Source organism: Corvus cornix, chromosome 3, assembly GCF_000738735.6.
Source record: "Corvus cornix cornix isolate S_Up_H32 chromosome 3, ASM73873v5, whole genome shotgun sequence".
Lineage (NCBI taxonomy): Eukaryota > Metazoa > Chordata > Aves > Passeriformes > Corvidae > Corvus > Corvus cornix.
Window position 1 is genome coordinate 94391632 of NC_047056.1, and position 18489 is coordinate 94410120.

The following is an 18489-nucleotide window of genomic DNA, read 5'->3' on the forward strand; positions in this document are numbered from 1 at the left end:
CATTTCCCATTTTGGAGGACTGGGACTGTAACACCACACTGAACCGTCTTCAGTATGCTTTCACACCAAGGGCATGCTAGTCTTCATGTTTTGTTTTAAATGTATTGATTAACATCACAGGAAAATAAATAAACCTAAGAAAAGCTCAGTACTTTGCCTTGAATACAAAAAATTAAAATCTCAAACATGGTACACCAGAGTTCTCAGAACCTCTGTAAATCATATTTTAGAACTTTCCCTTGCAGATCAGTGCAGAAATTAATTAATACCCCAGACAAGATTTGGTTTCATGTGGTAAATATGTAGTTTTTATATTTATTCCTTAAAGGTAGCTTTAACAAAAACTGTTTATGGGAAAGTAGATTTGTGCCAGTTGAATACCTAATATTGGCCATATGGTTACTTCATGCTGAGCTGGCAGAGCTGGTCAGTCCAGCAGTGTCTGTGACATGTGCCTGGGCTGTTGGACATTTCCCTGTGAATGGTGAAGTTTCCTCTCTGGAAGAACCAGACCACTCAGTGAGTGAGAAAGCCACAGGTTCAACTCCTGCTGCAAGATGAAGCATAAACCAGGATTTTGTTTCTCAGACTATATTTATCAAACACTGAGCATGACCATAGGCTGGTGCTTGAGGGAACTCAGCCTTCCTCACAGAGTGGACACAACCTGAGTTTGGATGCAGTCCCTGAGGAGCATTCAGGGAGGAATCTCCAACATTTTATCATGGCTTTGCCTAGAAAAGCAAAGAGTACTGAGATCCATCTCCCTGTGTGGCCATGTCCTTTGATGTCTGACGTGATGATCTAGTATTCCCTCACACCACCAGCTGCAAGAGCAGATGGGATTTAGAGACCCTTATACTTGGGAGATCTGTTCTCAAGCATTTCCATGTGTTCTCGCATCTCAGGGTCAACACAGACATAGCCTTGCTTCCTCGATGCATCTGCCTTAGATTCACAGAATCATCTACTTTGGAAAAGGCCTCTGAGATCATTGAATCCAATTGGTAACCAGATGCTGCCAAGTCCACTGCTAAACCATGTCCCTAAGTACCACATCTACACGTCCTTTAAATACCCCAAGGATGGTGACTCAGCCATTTCCCTGGGCAGCCTGCTCCAATGTCTGATAATTCTTTCAGTGAAGAAATTTTTCCTAATAAATTTGCTGGAGCATGTCCAAAGAAGAGCAACAGAGCTGGTGAAGCAAAAAAAAAAGGATGGGTTTTGTTTTCATCTTTGTTCAAGGCAGGCATTCTTTCAAAATCCTAAGAAATTTCCCTGGAGAAGAAAACAATTAATTTCTTCCTGTCTATTCAGTTCCTTCTATGGAATGTCTCTGTAACCTCATGCCAGAGGTAAACTATGTAGAAACTATGCTATAACTGCTAAAACCAAAATGAAAATGTATGAGATTATTGCAGGTATGTGCTCAGAGGTTAATTAAGTCATTACAATCAAAGTGATTCTATGATTAAGATAACAGTCTGATAGTGGGTCTAATTTGGTTCTAGATGATAAAAAGAAGAGCTGTAGCAGCATTTTTTTGTTCCCGTAGGTATGAAGACAAATATAATAGATTAGGTGAAGTGGTGTAAAGCCTCTCTATCTACATTTAGTTGCTGGATGTAACTAAACTTCCTTTCCTCTATAGGAAGGCTGATGACTGACACCTGCTCTGTGTTATTCTGATTTTTGCATATGCTTTACTTCATCATGGAATCAGAGAATGGCTTGTGTTGGAAGGGACCTTAAAGATCATGAAGTTCCAACCCCCTGCCAACGGCAAGGACATCTCCCACTAGACCAGGTTGCTCAAAGCCCCATCCAACCTGGCCCTGAACACATCCAGGGATGGGGCATCCGCAGCTTCTCTGGGCAACCTGTGCCAGTGCCTCACCACTCTCACAGTCAAGAATTTCTTCCTAAGATTTAACCTAAATCTCTAAGTTGAAAACTGATCACCCCTTGTCCTATCACTACCTGTCCAGGTAAAAAGTCACTCTCCCTCTTCTTTAAAAGCCCACTTTAGGTATGGAAAGGTTGCAAGGGTGTCTTCTCTTCTCCAGGCTGAACAACCCCAGGTCTCTCAGCCTGTCTTCACAGGAGACGAGCTCCAGCCCTCTGATCACCTTGTGGCCTCCTGCAGACCTGATCTAAGGGGTCCGCATCTTGTGCTGACGACTTCTGACCTGGACATACTACTCCAGGTGGGGTCTCACGAGGACAGAGAGACTTTAATCTGCCTGGTGTTGTCAATAATCTCTTTGATGTTGTTATGTTAGTATTTTTCAAAACAAGTAAGTCCCTGCTGGACCTTCTGCTTGTCATCATCAGGTGGCAAAATCTAGATTCTGAGTTCATAAACAGTTTGTGAATGAGATGTTTGAGGTTTCATTAAAACATGGGCCACATTAAGAAAAGATAGAAGGAAAAGAATTAAATTCTAAATTACTGTATGAACTACTTAAAATTAATTAATTTAAACTTGATCCTCGTAACTGTCCCCTTTGCTAAGTAATGCTTAACAATCTACTATTTAACTAATCACATTCTGGTACCTTGTTAGGTATTGCTATCATTAAATGCCATCAACAATTTTTACAGCAATAATTTCTTATGGAAAGAAGCCTAGAATTCCATAGCACTTCTAAGCAGCTGAGTTTTGATGAATGAGTTTGGATATTACCTGATAGTTAAATAATTTTTCATTTATCAGAGGAGATTAATTGATTCATGGAACTGTAGCAAAGTAAAAGAAATGCTGCATATATTAGGCTATAAAAGCAATTTTACACTCATTTGATTAACCCTTTGTAATCTTCCTGATAGAAATTATTAGTTTTCATTTCTAAGATATAATCTCAAGGTTATCCTCTAGGATAAACGTGTCGATGCATGGTGAAAATTATGACCTTGCTATAAATATGATCCAGAAGCAAAATACCAGAGTTACATGGGGAAGTTGCTCTCAAATGTCATGACCTGTTGCTCAAGGAAGTCTCATGCTTGTCAACAATATTAGAAAACACAATCAACATCTGGCCTTGGTAAATTCTGACTTTTTAATGACATCCACTCTATCTATAAGCTTAGGAACAAAATTCTTGACCTTCATTTCCAAAACATCAAGGTTCTTTCACTTTGAAAAGAGAAAATAATTTTCTTTTATATTCTCTAGCAGCATAGATGATCTTATATCTCAGCTGATCACTGCGGAAGGGCAAGACAAGTATGTGCAAACGAGATGTTTTAACAGATCATCTCCAGGACTACTAAACAAATATACATAGTAACATCAAAGAGGTGGCTCTAAAGATCAGTGCTATGGAAAAGGAAGAATAGAGTGAGACTAATAGGAGAAACTAAATTAGTCTGCTCTCTTCCCACTTGCTTTTCTGAATAGACAAGATTCTAGGAACAGATGTCCTTTAAAAGCATTTCTGCCCCCAAGGTTTGCTTTCCATTTTCCATTGGCTTCAGAGGAAGTTCATGGCAGCCAGGCAGAGGTCTTAAATTTAATGAGAAATATTTTAGCTGAAAGAAAGCCTCAAAGCCTAAAGAAATTTTCGGGAAAAAAGAACTTCCATGTAATGATCTTGCCGCTGTTGAGAATCTTTACTTTAAAAGCGAAGGACTCCCAGTGAAGGTAGCTAAATTTGCAACAGCACTTTCAGCACTCAGCAGATTGCCTGAGTGTGTTCAGGGAGGACAAAATACTGTGTTATAACCACATAAAGTGAGCTATAGCATGACGTGTTTCTCTGGGACAGTATAACTGATAGCATGTCTGTTAGCATAGCTGGGATATCCTGGTACAGAGTGAACGGCAGTGAGGTTAGGTTGCATATTCCCACAAAAAATAGATCAAGAACAAGGGAAGAGACAGTAGTCCAAAAGCAGTCCTGAGCATTACAGTCTCCTTTTTCTTGCATTTCTCTAAACTGCAAAAACTCAGGCTTCTGTATCCAAATCTCACATGTCCTGATGCTCCTACGTGAAAGCTACCACTTCCTCCAGCTCCAGAACTCATATTTACCGGAATCCCCAAGGACAGCTCTTTCTCATTCTTGACCCACCCAGATCCTTACTGCCCTTTCTTTAAGTACCAGCTCACAGCTTCCTGTTCATGATCTAAAACACCCACCAGAAGTCAGCATTTGGCCACTTATGCTTCTGTCCTCTCCAGATTTCAAAAGTACCCCTAACACCTCTATTTGTCATCACAGCCCTGCTCAACCAGCAACAGACACCTAATCCTACCCCCTCATTTGGGAGGCTACCACAAACCCAAAACCTCTTCAACTTCTCATGCAAACTAGCTGTTCTTGCCCACACCTCATCCAGAGTAAAATTTAAGAGCAGAATGGGGGAAAATAATTGCAGGAAAACTCTGCTATTTTAACTCTACAACATGCAACGAAATGTGCTAAAAAAACCCCAAACACAAAGAACAAAAAGGATGATTTTTTACAATTCTTTTGACTCCAAACCCCCAATTAAAATTTCTGTTATTCCTTATCTTTTAGTCATACTTAATAGGATTCTATACATCAAAACTATAGGAAGAAACTTAAGTTTCCTTGTATTGCAATCAAAAAGCACTATATAAGGTTTGTGAAGAGGTTTCAGAAGATGGAAAAAGATGTCTACATCTCCTTTTCTTTTCCCAACTTAGGCCAGAAGACTTGGAAAAGCAGAGAGCTATTTAGAACACATTTTAATGAAAGGAACAAAAATGCAAGCTAATTCAATGGCTGCAATAACACATTAACTAATGATAAAGGAAGGCCATTACCTAATGATAACAGAAAGACCCTTATTTCCTCATCTTCAGCAATATAATATTTAACCATATATTTCCTTTTATATTAATGGTATATTTGTAAAAGGAGTAAGATACTCCGTAAATAAAAGATAGATAACATTGATTGGGGTTTTTTTGCTGCATTCCATTGTTTTATATAACTTTTGGATAGTTTATGGCACCATGGATAGCATCTGAAGTAGCTTGGTGACTTCACATATGGTGCTGCGGGATTTGAGGCATCCCCACTGCGATGTGTACCACAGCACCTTGCACCACTCAGTCAAAATCTATCACTTTGTGTAGCACTGAGCCCACCCTTTGTTGTCACCAAGATCAGACGCTGATGAACACCCAGTATGGTTTGTGGCATGTTTCCTGAAGTCTCTTGTCATTGCTGCATGACAAGTATTGCTGTGAGCTAGATTTACAACACACAGTACTGCACCAGGACTTATGCAAGCATTGCATGTTTTGCAGAAGGCAAATCTTTTAGTTATTTGGTGAAAAGGTATGTATGGTAAACAATATTGTTTCACTTTTAGGACAGCTTGAAATGCAAGAATTAGAAAATGGCATGGTTTTACATCTTATAGCTAATCCAGGGTCAAAACAACAACAAAAAAATCACAAAATCACAGAATCAAGTCGGTTGGAAAAGACCTCTGAGATCATCAAGTTAAACCTATGACCTAAGTAGACCTTGTCAACTAGACCATGGCACTGAGTGCCATGTCCAGTCTTTCGTTAAACATCTCCAGGGACAGTGACTCCATCACCTCTCTGGGTAGCCCATTCCAATGCCCAATCACCCTTTCTGTCAAGAACTTCTTCCTAATGCCCAGCCTAAACCTCCCCTGGTGCAGATTAAGACTGTGTCCTCTTGTCCTTTCACTGTTTGCATAGGAGAAGACACTGACCCCCCCCCGGCTACAACCTCCTTTCAGGCAGCTGTAGAGAATGCAAAGGTCTCCCCTGAGCCTCCTCTTCTCCAGGCTAAACAACCCCAGCTCCCCCAGCTACTCGTCACAGGACTTGTGTTCCAGATTCTTCACCAGCTTTGCTGCCCTTGTCTGGACACACTCCAGCATCTCAGTTTCCTTCTTGAAGTGAGGGTGTTGGGGTTTTAGGAGTTCTCCTTTTGTTTTTTTTCTCTTAAAAGAATTTTCCCCATACATGTTGCCAGGGGGACAAATTACTGCATACTTAAGAGAGACAAAAAGACCTGGCCATAGGGGGAGGGGTCCAGCTGGCTACTCTCTCTCACCTGGGGTCCTCTTGTGTAGGTCAGAGATGCCGCGAGATTTGAACTGGGAAAAAGGGGTCGGGTACAGCCCCTAGGGCTCTTGCTCTCTCGGCATTTGGAGGCAGAGAAAGGCTGGAGGGGAAGCTCAGAACAGGCAGCAACACTGCTGTGGTTGTGGAGAGAATTCATCGCCACTGTGGGTTTCTGCTCTCTGCTGCCTTTCTCCTACTGTGAGTGGAGCTTGCTCGCTGGAGCAGCTGTTGCACAGGGACCCTAACACCCCACCTTACTAAAAGAGGGACCTTTCCACCATCTGCTGGGGTGCCTCAGGGAAAACCCCGGGATCCCAAGCCTACCTTTCCCTGCCTCGCTGGGAGCTGGGCCACGGCTGCCCTCCCGCCACTATTCCTTTGCCACAGCTCTTAGTTTCGCTGTAGCCCCGCACCCCTTGACTGCCAAGAAGTCCCAGGGTTTCCGCTGCAGCTCCGGAGTTTGGTACATCTCATCTATCACCTGGGACTTTGTGTTCATCCCTGCTGTTCCCGAGGGTCCTGCTTGGGGCACCGGGATCAGCTGCCCCAGGGGGTTTGTGAAGAAGCTTTATTGCCGCGTGCCCCCCGAGCTCGCTCCGGAGCGCCCCCTGCAGCCGCGGGGGAACCATCGCACCTGCCCTGCTCACCGGGAGCCGCCAGCGCCCCTGCCGGCTGCGAGCGGAACTGCACCCGAGGGGAAAGGGCCTGACAGCCGAGAAGGCTGGGACTGGGTTACTGGTTCTGTTTGTTGTTACCGCCATAGTTACTGTTGTTTGTTTGACTTGTTTTACATATACATATATATATATGTATGTGTATATATGTATATAAGTAAACAATTGTTATTCCTATTCCTCATATCTTTGCCTGAAAGCCCCTTAATTTCAAAATTATAATAATTTGGAAGGAAGGGGGTTGCATTTTCCATTCCAAGGGAGGCTCCTGCCTTCCTTAGCAGACACTTGTCTTTCAAACCAAGACAGATACGCCCAAAACTGGACACAGGAATTGAAGTGTGGCATCACTAGTGCCGAGTACAAGGTAGAAGCTAGAAGCACCCTAACTTCTTCCCACAAATTTTAATTCCTGGGCAGCAGTACTTGACATCCAAGACAATTCCAGGGGAAGCATGGAATATATAACTCCTGAGAAGGGATCTCTCAATCACACTGGTTTTGGGTTGGTTTTTTCTTTATGGTCTGCATTTTATTTTCTAATAAGTGATTGACATCACAGACTTTGTCATAAACCTAATACCATTGCTTAAAAAAGTGTGATTGTGATGCCAAAAATGCTGCAAATGTCATACACATCCCAAGGTCATTCCTTGATCTACTCACATTCAAAATAGTGATCACTCCCCAGAGCACCTCTTCTCTGTCAAATGTTCAGCCACCAGTGCACCCTGGGTCAAGAAGGTACTGAAAGTGAATTAACATCTTCTCAGGCCTCTAAAAGTTGCAGCAAGAAGGTCACCTTCTGACTCTGAAAGGGTTTATCAGGTTTATTCAGGGAGCATCCAATATAAAGTAAGTCCATGTTCCATCAAATTAATTTTCAGAATTGCCATATTCTAAAATCATGCCTTTTTATTTTCATGATCATGCCTGCATTTGTGCAAAAATCTGAGAATGAATGGGAACATTAAAGAAAGTACAATCACTCCCGTTCAAATCAGTATATGCAATTCAGAAGTTTCTTTCTGGGATAAAAAAATATAATTTGTAAAATAATTCATCTTGGGTGCCTAAAAGGGAGGTGCATTAGGATTATCAAAGTATCTGTGGTTATCAAAACCTATTTTATTGAGAGATTTGCATTTCAATGGATATTCATTTCTCCATCTGGATCTATCTTAACTATGTCTTTTTAGGTACGTGAAATAACTCATCGACCAGAATCTAATGATTAACCTTAGCTAGTGCCATTGTATAGCAGCTGCGAGTCACACTGTATCTCCATGGAGCCCTGCTGCAGTCAATAGAGCTCTGCAAAGGGGTCCAGATGTGCCTGCATGCAGCCCATTGGAGAACTCAGAGTGTAGACATTAAGTCTGATTCTCCCTTTCAAATAGCACATTTATTCTGGCTCTTTGGAAAACTGAAAGTGCACATAAATCTCATAAATTTATCTGTAGTAAAGAATTTCTTTTCTAATATTTGCCAGTCTGAAGCTTCTCTTTGATCACTAGGCAAATATGAGAATTTGGGCCAAATGAAATTATTTAGATGCCTAGATACTTCATCACTGACCCATACCTTTTTAAAAAATATGCATGAAAGATATTGAACATTTGATTTATTACAGGAGTATGCCAGGAAAGAGGTGGAGACTTCTCTTTTCAACCTTATGAAATGCCTACTAATCACTGGTAGGAGAGAACTCTTACCATCAGTAAGTGTTTAGGGATTTGGTACAACATGAACCAGAAGAGGATGAGAGGAAATCATCAGAATCGTTAAACAGTCTGGTGGTTTGATCACTCCTTGCAAAGATAGAGAGGATGTAGGCTAAACCAAGCCTGTACTGCTAGTCACTCAAAATGTGAATGTAATAAAAAAAGTAGGATATGAGAAATCTAAACTAAACTTTCCAGAAGGTGACAGATTTACACATATAGCTAATCTGTAGCTAATCCTAAAAGTCTTGTTCCAATATCACATTTTGAGCTTGTTCTTGCAAGCAGGCAACAAGCTGGTCAGCATCAACAAAATTCAGGTGGATGCTATGGCCAAAACTTAAAGGGTATTTAAAGAATCATGTAGCAGTTCAGCAAGTGGGTCTGGGGATCTAAGCAGAACTCAAATATGGGATGCATGCTCCTAAATCCATTTATGGAATTGAAATATTCATTAATTTCTTCAGGAAGCTATCTCACTTTTTTTTTTCCCCCCTTTTTGTGCATAGACATGTGCCATGCAAAAAGTCCTAATTGGGTAGAACAAGTGTACACTACAGACTATCAGGGCTCATTAAAGCATCTGAGCATAAGCTTAATTTAAACACACATGTAAGTCCATTAAAACCAGTAGATCTAAAGAAAATAAGTGACCTTCATGCTGAAGTTGAAGGTATTAATGAGACTATGTAATTTCTTGTAATTTCTTGAGAACCAATTGAGTAGAATTGGAAAAAGTGAATATATATATATATATATGTATGTAAAATTTCTCCCTTTTTAACCAAAAGCATCTTAATTTTAAAATCCTTGCCTGAAGAAGTTTCTGTACACATCTTTTATAGTCTTATTTAGTTTTTGCTAAAAACTAAAGAAATGAGAAAATCGGCTTTTGATCCTTTTCAAATGAAAAGTAAAACTAACATATTTGTTGGAAGCAGAAACAAATAGGCACCAAAAACTAGAAGCATATCTGTATCCCTTGGATGTCACAATTTGTGCTTGTGATATTGACCTGAGTCTTACTGCATTTTCACCACAATCCATCATGTAATTGCATTTTTCTGACAAAAGCCTGCTTTATTCCTGAAAAGACTCTGGACTTTGTTTAGAGCCTTAGGATCCCCCCTTCCTTCCCTAATCCAGGGTAATACATTTCATCCCTACAACAAAAAGCTGGTATTTACCAAAATGAGGCAGGAGATCTGGGCTCAATGACTCCCTGTGTTTAACACCGTGCTACTTCTCAGAGAACAAGATGCCTAACACTGCTTAAGAGCATTTGCTATTATTCTGCAAAGGAAGATGGGGATGTCTTCTGACCCCACAAAAGATGTTTCCTAGGTAGCCAGATGACTGTCTGCCCTTCATCAGCATTCTCTCTTAACCCTGCAGACTAATCTAACCCAGATCTTACTGACTGCAGCAGAGAACACTACCGCCATGCCTGTGGCCCTCTGATTGCGTTATTAGTTGATAAGGCTTTGTAATTAGCCCTCAAACTCTCCTCAGTAAATCTCCAATTTCACCCCTCAGAGACTCTGAGTAGATGCTACTACACTACAGGGCCTCAGAAAGCTACTAATGAAGTGTGTAATGAGGCTTTTTAGAGTCAGAAGATTGAGGGCAAAAAAACCCAAAGATAAATAAAAAGCATACAAAAGATGAGGGTTCCTTTTCTAGTGATTTCCCTCATCTCTTCTATTAAAAAATATTTCTCAGGAGTGGCTTCAAAACCATTCCTAATTTAAAATGTAGAAGCGTTAATGGAAAATTGAAGTTTACCTTAAAAATTAAAAAAGGCTTGCATCACTGGTGCACAGCAATGAATAATGTTGGAAGAGGACATTAATTTCTCTAGCAAGGAAGGTGTGCTTTAACTCTCAATATGTGACATTTTTGCAGCACACCCAGTCCCCCACATGTGCACAGTTACCCACAGCCTTTTCTGTGTGCACTTGCCAAGGGGTGTGCCTTAGGAGAAATACCCACAAATTTGTTTGGCACTAAACAAAAATGGAGTCTGCACTGTCATGGGCAAAAATGGATGAAAACCCACAGGGCTGGTCTCATGCCTTGCTTCCAAACTTCCCTCTTTGCTTTCACTGTCTCATGTTCAAGCATGTTATGGTTAGCACAAATGGCTGCAAATGGAAAAAAAAAAATTAATGGAGATTTCCCATATGGCTTAGAGGAGCCTGTGCTGTTCCATGATTCCTGCTGAGCCAAGGGGTCTGTCAGATCTGGTTGTGGTTTAATCCCCTTGCTGTGTGCTTTGGCAACATTTTTGTTGCCATAATAAATTCTGCAGAACAGAACAGAACATGTGGGCATGCCTTGGATAAGAGTCCAGATAAGCATTAAGTTAGCATGGCAATGGATAGATGCAATCTCTCACTCTGAAAAGAGGGAGAGCAGTGAAAAGGTCATTCTTTTGCTCTGGTTTACTATAAACCCAGAAAACATGTCAACCATTTCAGGTTTTAGATATATTAGTTTAAAATACTTAATAAAGTGTTTTGTGTTGAGATACCAGACCGTGAATAAGAGTGGCTGAAATATGGACATGCATCATGCTCTTCAGGTGTGCTATGGGTGTAAACAACCTACAACACAAAGATGCTCTCTCTGTGAGTGTGATTCATAACTTAAGATACTCATTACATACAGTGGCAAAAATCTGGTAGAGGATTAAGTGAAAAACTTAATCTTGGGTTGTCAAGACAACTCAAAGTATCACTGGTACTGTGTCAGTCCACCAAATAATTTGTACTGTGGCAGATTTCCTTCCTCATTAAAACACTACATTTTTGTACTGCCTCTGTGCTCACACATCTTTCTCTCTGCCCGCCCATCAGCTTAAGGTGTTCTGGACTACCAGAAACAGAAAAGTCTGCCATTAGAGGTTCACAAAACAAAAGTACACATTGCTGTCACTGAATTTATTTTATTGTAGCTTAACCTATTTCATCTTCATAGCTTCCTGTGAGTCACTTCAGAGCATAATGGAAAACTTCAGCACAGCACGACTATTCATTTGTGTGAGTGATACCAGTATGATTTTCAAATAGAGTGTATTTACTTTGGACTAAATGCTATTGTTATTCCTTTTGACTCAATGGTGAGATGGCTTTCAGAGTCTTTCACAACACTTCAAAAAGGAGATACTGAAAATGGAATTTGCTACTTCTACAGTGTTTTTCTGTTCATTTACATAATCAGTATATTAAGTACTTTTCCCCTGAAAATGAAATGCATCAAATAACCATATTATCTTTAGTTTTTCAGAATTGCTTTCCTATTCCAGAGTACCAAGTTCTTATTTTATTTTCAGCTTTGCTTTCTGGATCCCAGTGTCTCTGATGCTTCCATCTCAGCTTTGCTTGGTTTTGTCATAAATACAGAAAAATGACATTTAGTAGGTTGGACGGATACCCTTACAAATCATGTGGGTCAGTCTCTCTTCCAGGATTGCACAAAGCTTATTTAGGATAGGGACAGACACTCCCTTTGTTTCAGCTATCCATTCTATAAACTGTTTGGCTGTTTTGACCTTTACTGTAAATGAAAATTCCTAGCAGTATACGGCATACCTTCTACAAACTACTGCCTTCCAACACAGTTTAACTTCATCTTCAGTAGCATCACAGCACAGCAGAAAACAATGGACTGAATAGAAGGGCTTGCATTTCACTTCTAGTATACCAAAACTGACATCTGAACAGTTTTGTATAATCAATAGTGCAAAATAAAGAAAAAAATTTTAAAAAGTAACATTTTTTTCTTCCGGGGTTACTGAGAGTCAACATAATTTTCACATTAAATAGGACTTCTGGCACCATTCCAAGAAAACAAAAAGTTGAAAGGAAGCAGATTCAGGTATGTGTCCTGTCTGAACAACAGCAAGTCTGATTGCATTATATTTTGCTCAAATGCAATTTCCTAATAATACTAATAAATTACACTGGCCTTCAACTTGATGTTGTAGGACTAAGTAGTGCAACCTACTATGTAGTTTTTTGAAACAGCATTCATAAAGAAAGAATTGAAATTCATTTTTCTTCAGTGAGTAATCTCAATATTTAGGTGCATTTCATTTTTGAAAAGTCCGAAAAAATTGAGCTATACAGCTATACACACAAATAAGCCAGGTCCATTACCTGACCCTTTGGCCAAGATTTCTTATCCTACAGTGAGAGTGGCTACATCTAACAGAGCTGGTGTCTGAACCATGTCTTGGCACTATCCAGAGGTGACAGGTGGCCTAGGCTACAGGTGTGCTGGGGATGCTGCTGGCTGTGCTATCTCTGTGACAGAGGTGGTGATCAGATGGCTGTGGTTTGGTGTATGACCTGCTTCTGACAGCTGCATAAACCAGCAGTGGCAGACTATGCACTTCCTTTTATTTTTTTTCCAGCTCGGAGTAAAATATACTCCTTTCCAAAAGCAACTTAAAAGAGATTATTTCAGAATTTTGATGCTTCTATTATATCATTTACATTTACCTATTTGTATTTATTTATTCAGCTGCAAATATGCATTTTTATTGTTTAGAAACTTTTAATGTTCAGTTTGCTGAATCTTTGATCAACGCAAACCAGTAAAATAGGGATTACTTTTGTCAAAGCATAAACAGAGTTTAAATGAGAAAAAAAAATCCTTGCAAAGATGCCTAATAGTACTCAGAGGAGAAACATGCACACGTCAAACATCTGTTGAAGGTTAAGTGAAGGCTGTTCTAATTTTCATTTTAACATATTCAGGATAGTGATAGAAAACTAGGCTTTTTCTTATGAAATCCATCTACCTTTGTTTTACAGCCAATAAATGTTTTTATACTGCCAAAACTATCAATATTCAGCTTTTATTACAAGTCTACTGGTGCTCTGCAGACCTCAGTTCTGAACTATGCTGTCACCCAAGCAGAGGACTAAGAGAATTAAACCCCCATTTTATTTCTGTGCACTAGCTCCCTCCATCTGGGTAAACAAGCTAAAAAGCCAGCTAATGCAGCTGACATCTTGAATTATGTAATTTCTCATGACATGTGCCAGAAATGCTATTCAGCCCTGCTATACATGCAGGAATGCTGTTCAAAGCCCTGGCTTCTGGCTCAGCAGCATGATCAGTGGTACAAATGGTGCTCGGCGTGCAGTAAGGATTACTGAGCCATGCTGGAGGAGGCAGGAAGACTCCATAACCATTATCCATTGCTATAGCCTTCAAAGAAATCCTCCAGACAGAAAAGGCAACCACAGTGACCGGGAGACAGATATATTGGGAGGAGGTGGTTTGTGGTGAAAATCCAAGTTTAGGATCATCACCTTGTATTTCTGTGCAACAAGAAATTTTCTGTCTGCTTTAGGATTGCTGTAATCTGTAGATTTTTGCAAGAAAGACTTACAAGAACCAGAATAGTTGTCACGTATCTGCTTGAAGTTCCCTGGGAAAACCTATGTATGTTAGGCTGGCAGATTCAAAGTGTTGCCCTTCAGTTTAAGGAAAAGCTGAGGACTTAAAAGATATCTGTCATCAGCAGCCTGGCTGCTTAGTTATTCCTAGTCCAGTGTTAGTAACAAATTCTCAACAGAGCCCCTAATAATATCTTACAGTCTTACAAAAAGCTTCCTCCTTTTCTGACTGGTTAGTGGTAACTATGCCATGAAATCCTCTGGGGCCATGAACAAGCACAGCTGTCAACCCCAGTACATGCATCAGCCGTGCACCCGTGCTTTAATCAATTACATTTTGAGTGGTGTATTTGCAATACATGGAGAAATTAAAGAAGATACAACATTTGGTATTGACCTACTAATAAGCACCTTCCTTCAGGATTTAACAAATCAGGAGTACTTTCTGTCTTGAAATATATTCCTTATTTGAATATGTATGTTTAGTTGCTGTCTGAATCTAAGTTGTAGTGGTCTAGGGCAGGCACCAAGACCTGCCACCCACTGGAAAATTTGTGCTGCTACCCAGATTCCCTTTTGGGAGGCCCAGTCTTAGCTGGAAACAAAGAACAACATAGAATATATTTTATTTGGTGTAAGTGCTTGGAAAGTTAGAACAGTGTCTAAGAAAAGATTTTAGTTTGTGGTACGAATAAGATTAGACATACCCTCCAAAACTGGGATTACTGCAACCAAACTGTCTCTGAGAATGATCCCTGGCATACAACAGTGCCCCGAACACAGCCAGACAGTGGCTGGGACAGTACAATATGAAACAGTAAAGCTGGAAACTCTTCTCTTTGATAATAGCCAAAGTTGATGGTTTTCTTGCAGATTGCAAGGTAAATAATTCAATTTAATTAAGCCAAAAGGATTTTTGCCTAAGGTTTTTGTTTTATTTTATGAAAAGGTGAGTCACTATGGTAAACCATATGGTATTGCCTACAGAACAATAAACAACACTTGGTCAAAGGTTTCACTCTCAATTTCTTTAGTTTATGTCCCAGGTGAAAAGATGAATTTGCTAAGCCATGAGAAACTCCCAGTCACATTAACAGAACCTGCAGATTTTAAATCAGGCTATCACTTTGAAACTCTCCTCACAGGTATATTTACAGTTTACTTATAAAACGATATATTGAAAAGATAAAAAGGAAGGTAAATAAAGATCTATTGGAAAAGATATATAGCTACATATTTCCCTATAGTTTTAAGATTTGCTTTAGTTATTTAATAGGCCATATTGTAGGTAGTTTGAATGAAAAATAACCCAGTCAAACAAAATCTTCCAAAACGTGTTTAAATGTGTATGATAGAGTATAGCAGATAAGATACAGAAAGCATTATACTGATAAAAAAGGTGTAAAATGCCCAATATATGGTACGATGATATATTTACTATTATATCTAATGTAGAATAGATTATATTTTCTATTTCAGAGAAAGCAATGAAATAACAAAAAAAGATAATATAAACCAGTCCTTCTAGAGAAAAAAAACAGAACTTTGAACTCTTGAAAAAAAAAAACCCCATATATTTCCTTTAGTAAACATAACAAACTCATTCAGAAGTAGAAGGTTTATTTCAGGGATGGAAGATGATGTCAGGTTTTCATCCACTAATCACAAGAAACTGTACCTAATTTAAAATGAAGCCACAAAATTGCCTTTTAAACACAGATAATTTTTTTTCCTATGGATGCTGACCGTTGTCCATAAGACACAAAGAAAAGTTATCCAAGTCACAACAACTTCCAGAAAGGTGTATAACATAGTGTAGTGAAGCTTACTTTTGATGATCTCCGAGTGGTCTTTGCCCAATGGATTTTAATAATGACTCTGGTCGAACTGTTAATTTTGGTGATGTCTTGGGGCTAGTATCAGAATCTCCACTTTCTTCATCTCCCATGGCCTTAATATAGCTCCCACTTCTCATTCTTCTGCACGGGATCTCTTCATCTTTCCCACCAGCTGGGTATCCTCCCCACTCATCCTGAGGTACCTAACAGAGACCATAAAACACACACACAGAATGTGCTTTATTCTTTTCATATATTTAAATACTTCCTTACCTTTTTCCTTTTACGAAGACAAAAAATGAATTAATTTTTCTTCAGAAACAGATAGTTTATGAAAAGATTTCTAAGAACCCTAAATGATTTGGCCATTTAACTTCAACTACAGAGCTGGAAATTTTCAGTTTATAAATGTTAGAACCCAAGGAACGATGAAGTCATGGATTGTGAGCTGAGCTGCAATATCTATTTGTAGACATGCTCTAAATTGCAGGAAGTGTCTTAAAGTTTGCACATAGATTTTACTGGTAACAGTAGGTTAATTAGGTATCTCAGACCTAAAACTCAATGAAAGCTGAGGACTTCAGGGTTTATTACCAGTGATGTATGAATGACATATTTAAGATAAACAAAGCCATGATCTTCGCATAAATGGATAGGATTATGATTTAGGGCAAATTTCTGTGGGGAAAAAAGAAAAAGTGGTAATTTGTCTTTTTTCTATTTAGAAACTGCAAAATAGTTGATAGAGACTGTAATATATCAGGAATGCAACCATTTAAATAATATGTGTGGTTGCAGGGTTGCAGTTGCTTTTATAAAGTTGAGGTGGTTTTCCAAATAGTAAGATCATTAGTCAGATAATCAACAGCTGGTGGATGGACATCTCTCACCATTACAAACTGCCAAAGAATTGAGCAGGAGTGGATTCTTCAATCCAAAGTGAAATCAGCCTTGTTTTAAGGCCTATGATTAAAATCAGCAAGCTTGTCTCTGCCAGTATTGCTTTTTCTTTTTTTTTTTTTCTTTTATTTAATCTTACAAGGTGCTGAGTCCTCTGGCTCTAATCCAGAATCACACTTATGTATTTACTTAGTTTAAAGGATATAGGCAACTCTCCGAAATGCATTATAAGGACTCATGGTTAAAAAGAAGGATGCGACAGAGTTCATCAGTGGACCAAGGCTGATGCCCTGGGCAGCATCAAACCCTTTATCAACATAATGATTCCATCTATATTAAGCAGTTCAATGCCTTTATTTACTAATATACTATAAGTCTGAAATTGCAGTTAAACGTGTATTGTAGTTTCTGCAAAGCAGGATGTCTAATAAAGATTTTCAAGTCGAACTTATTTGAGACCTTCTATAGACAGAGTTAGCTCACTGTGGAGCTGAAGCAAATGCTCCCACTGGTTTCAGCAATCTTGGAGATTGGGTTTAAATAACTAACATGATCTGCTTGCCATCTTTATGGCCCTTTCAAGACAGATGAATTAGCCACCATTAGGTGAACAGACCTGGTGCTTTGAGTCCTAAAAGAGGATTAAGGGAGAAATGAAGTTTTAAAAGGGGGTGAACAAGTGAAAATAGAGATATTAAACTAAAAAACCCAAGCTTAAGACAGAAAAAAAAAAAGACTGAAAAATGAAGTCAGATAAGAAGAGATGAAATAGATTGCACATATCAGAAAAATGTTAGAAATAACGATCAGAGAATAAAAAAGAGTAATATTCTTATACAAAGTAATAGGACAGAGCATGAATCTGAGTGAAATATGGGTAAGATCATACAAAGAAACAAACTTTTCACATTATTCACCTTTGGATAGTGATTGGAAAGGAAGCATTGAAAATCTTCCCAAATTTGAAGCCTGTAAATGTGATGCTCGTTTCTTTTCTAAGACATAGTATGTATAAGATTAATGTTGCAGGAATGTTTTTTATGATTCTATGTGACCTAAAAGGTATTTATATGCAGTCATAGTAGTCATAGCCAGTCTCCTAAAATACTAAAAATGAATATATTTAATTAAGCATTTTTTAATCTACAGCTGACAACAGTAATAGCTGCAAAAATCTGAATTAGAGAGTCATTTTATTAGTTGATATCATACAAACATACTCTTACTTTTAAATATCCTTTATGAAATGTATGTCAGCATGGCTAAAACCAAAATCCAAATGCTGAAAAAGAAGTTACTGGCATCTACATAGGCCCATTAAAAGAGATACCATTCAATTCTCAGTACTAAAGCAGAATTATCATGTCTTAATATTATTTTCTTAAAATAAACCTCATAACTTTTTCATAGAATAATTATTTTGGCTTGAAACATCTTTCCTTCATTTTAGTTCAAAGATAATTAAATAGAAAGTTTAAAAAGACATTGATCACTAACCTTTTACTTGCTCAAATGCAGAAAATTATTACTTTCTCAACTTTATTTTGTCTGAAATTCCATGTTCAAATAGCTAGATGAGGACTGGATTTAAATGGGTATGCACAGGCTTATTTGTTGATTGAAGTTGCAATCTTATTTTAAAAGACAGGAATGACTGATTTCGTACATTAAAATATCTAAAAAATTAAGCTTCTTCACTGTGATAAGGACAAATCTCACAGTTATGTGCTTTACTTTTTCTGTTGATTACATTTCTTTTGCTTTCTGTATTCATAAGCTATATGAATTCACATAACAGCTAAAGACCAAAGCTAAAAACCAAAGAAGTGCTGCTCCATTTGTGCTTGTGATGTGCTC

The 18489-nt window shown here is 38.7% G+C and overlaps 1 protein-coding gene across 11 annotated transcripts in view; it reads right to left on the reverse strand.

Moving 5' to 3' along the window:
• The window catches only part of DLGAP2 (DLG associated protein 2), a 459270-nt gene that overhangs the window by 56779 nt on the left and 384002 nt on the right, over positions 1-18489 (reverse strand). For all 11 annotated transcript variants that reach the window (XM_039568661.1, XM_039568657.1, XM_039568656.1 and 8 more), the window contains one exon: positions 15724-15935. In XM_039568661.1, coding sequence (XP_039424595.1) covers positions 15724-15935 — 212 coding nt within the window. The remainder of the gene's footprint in view (positions 1-15723; positions 15936-18489) is intronic.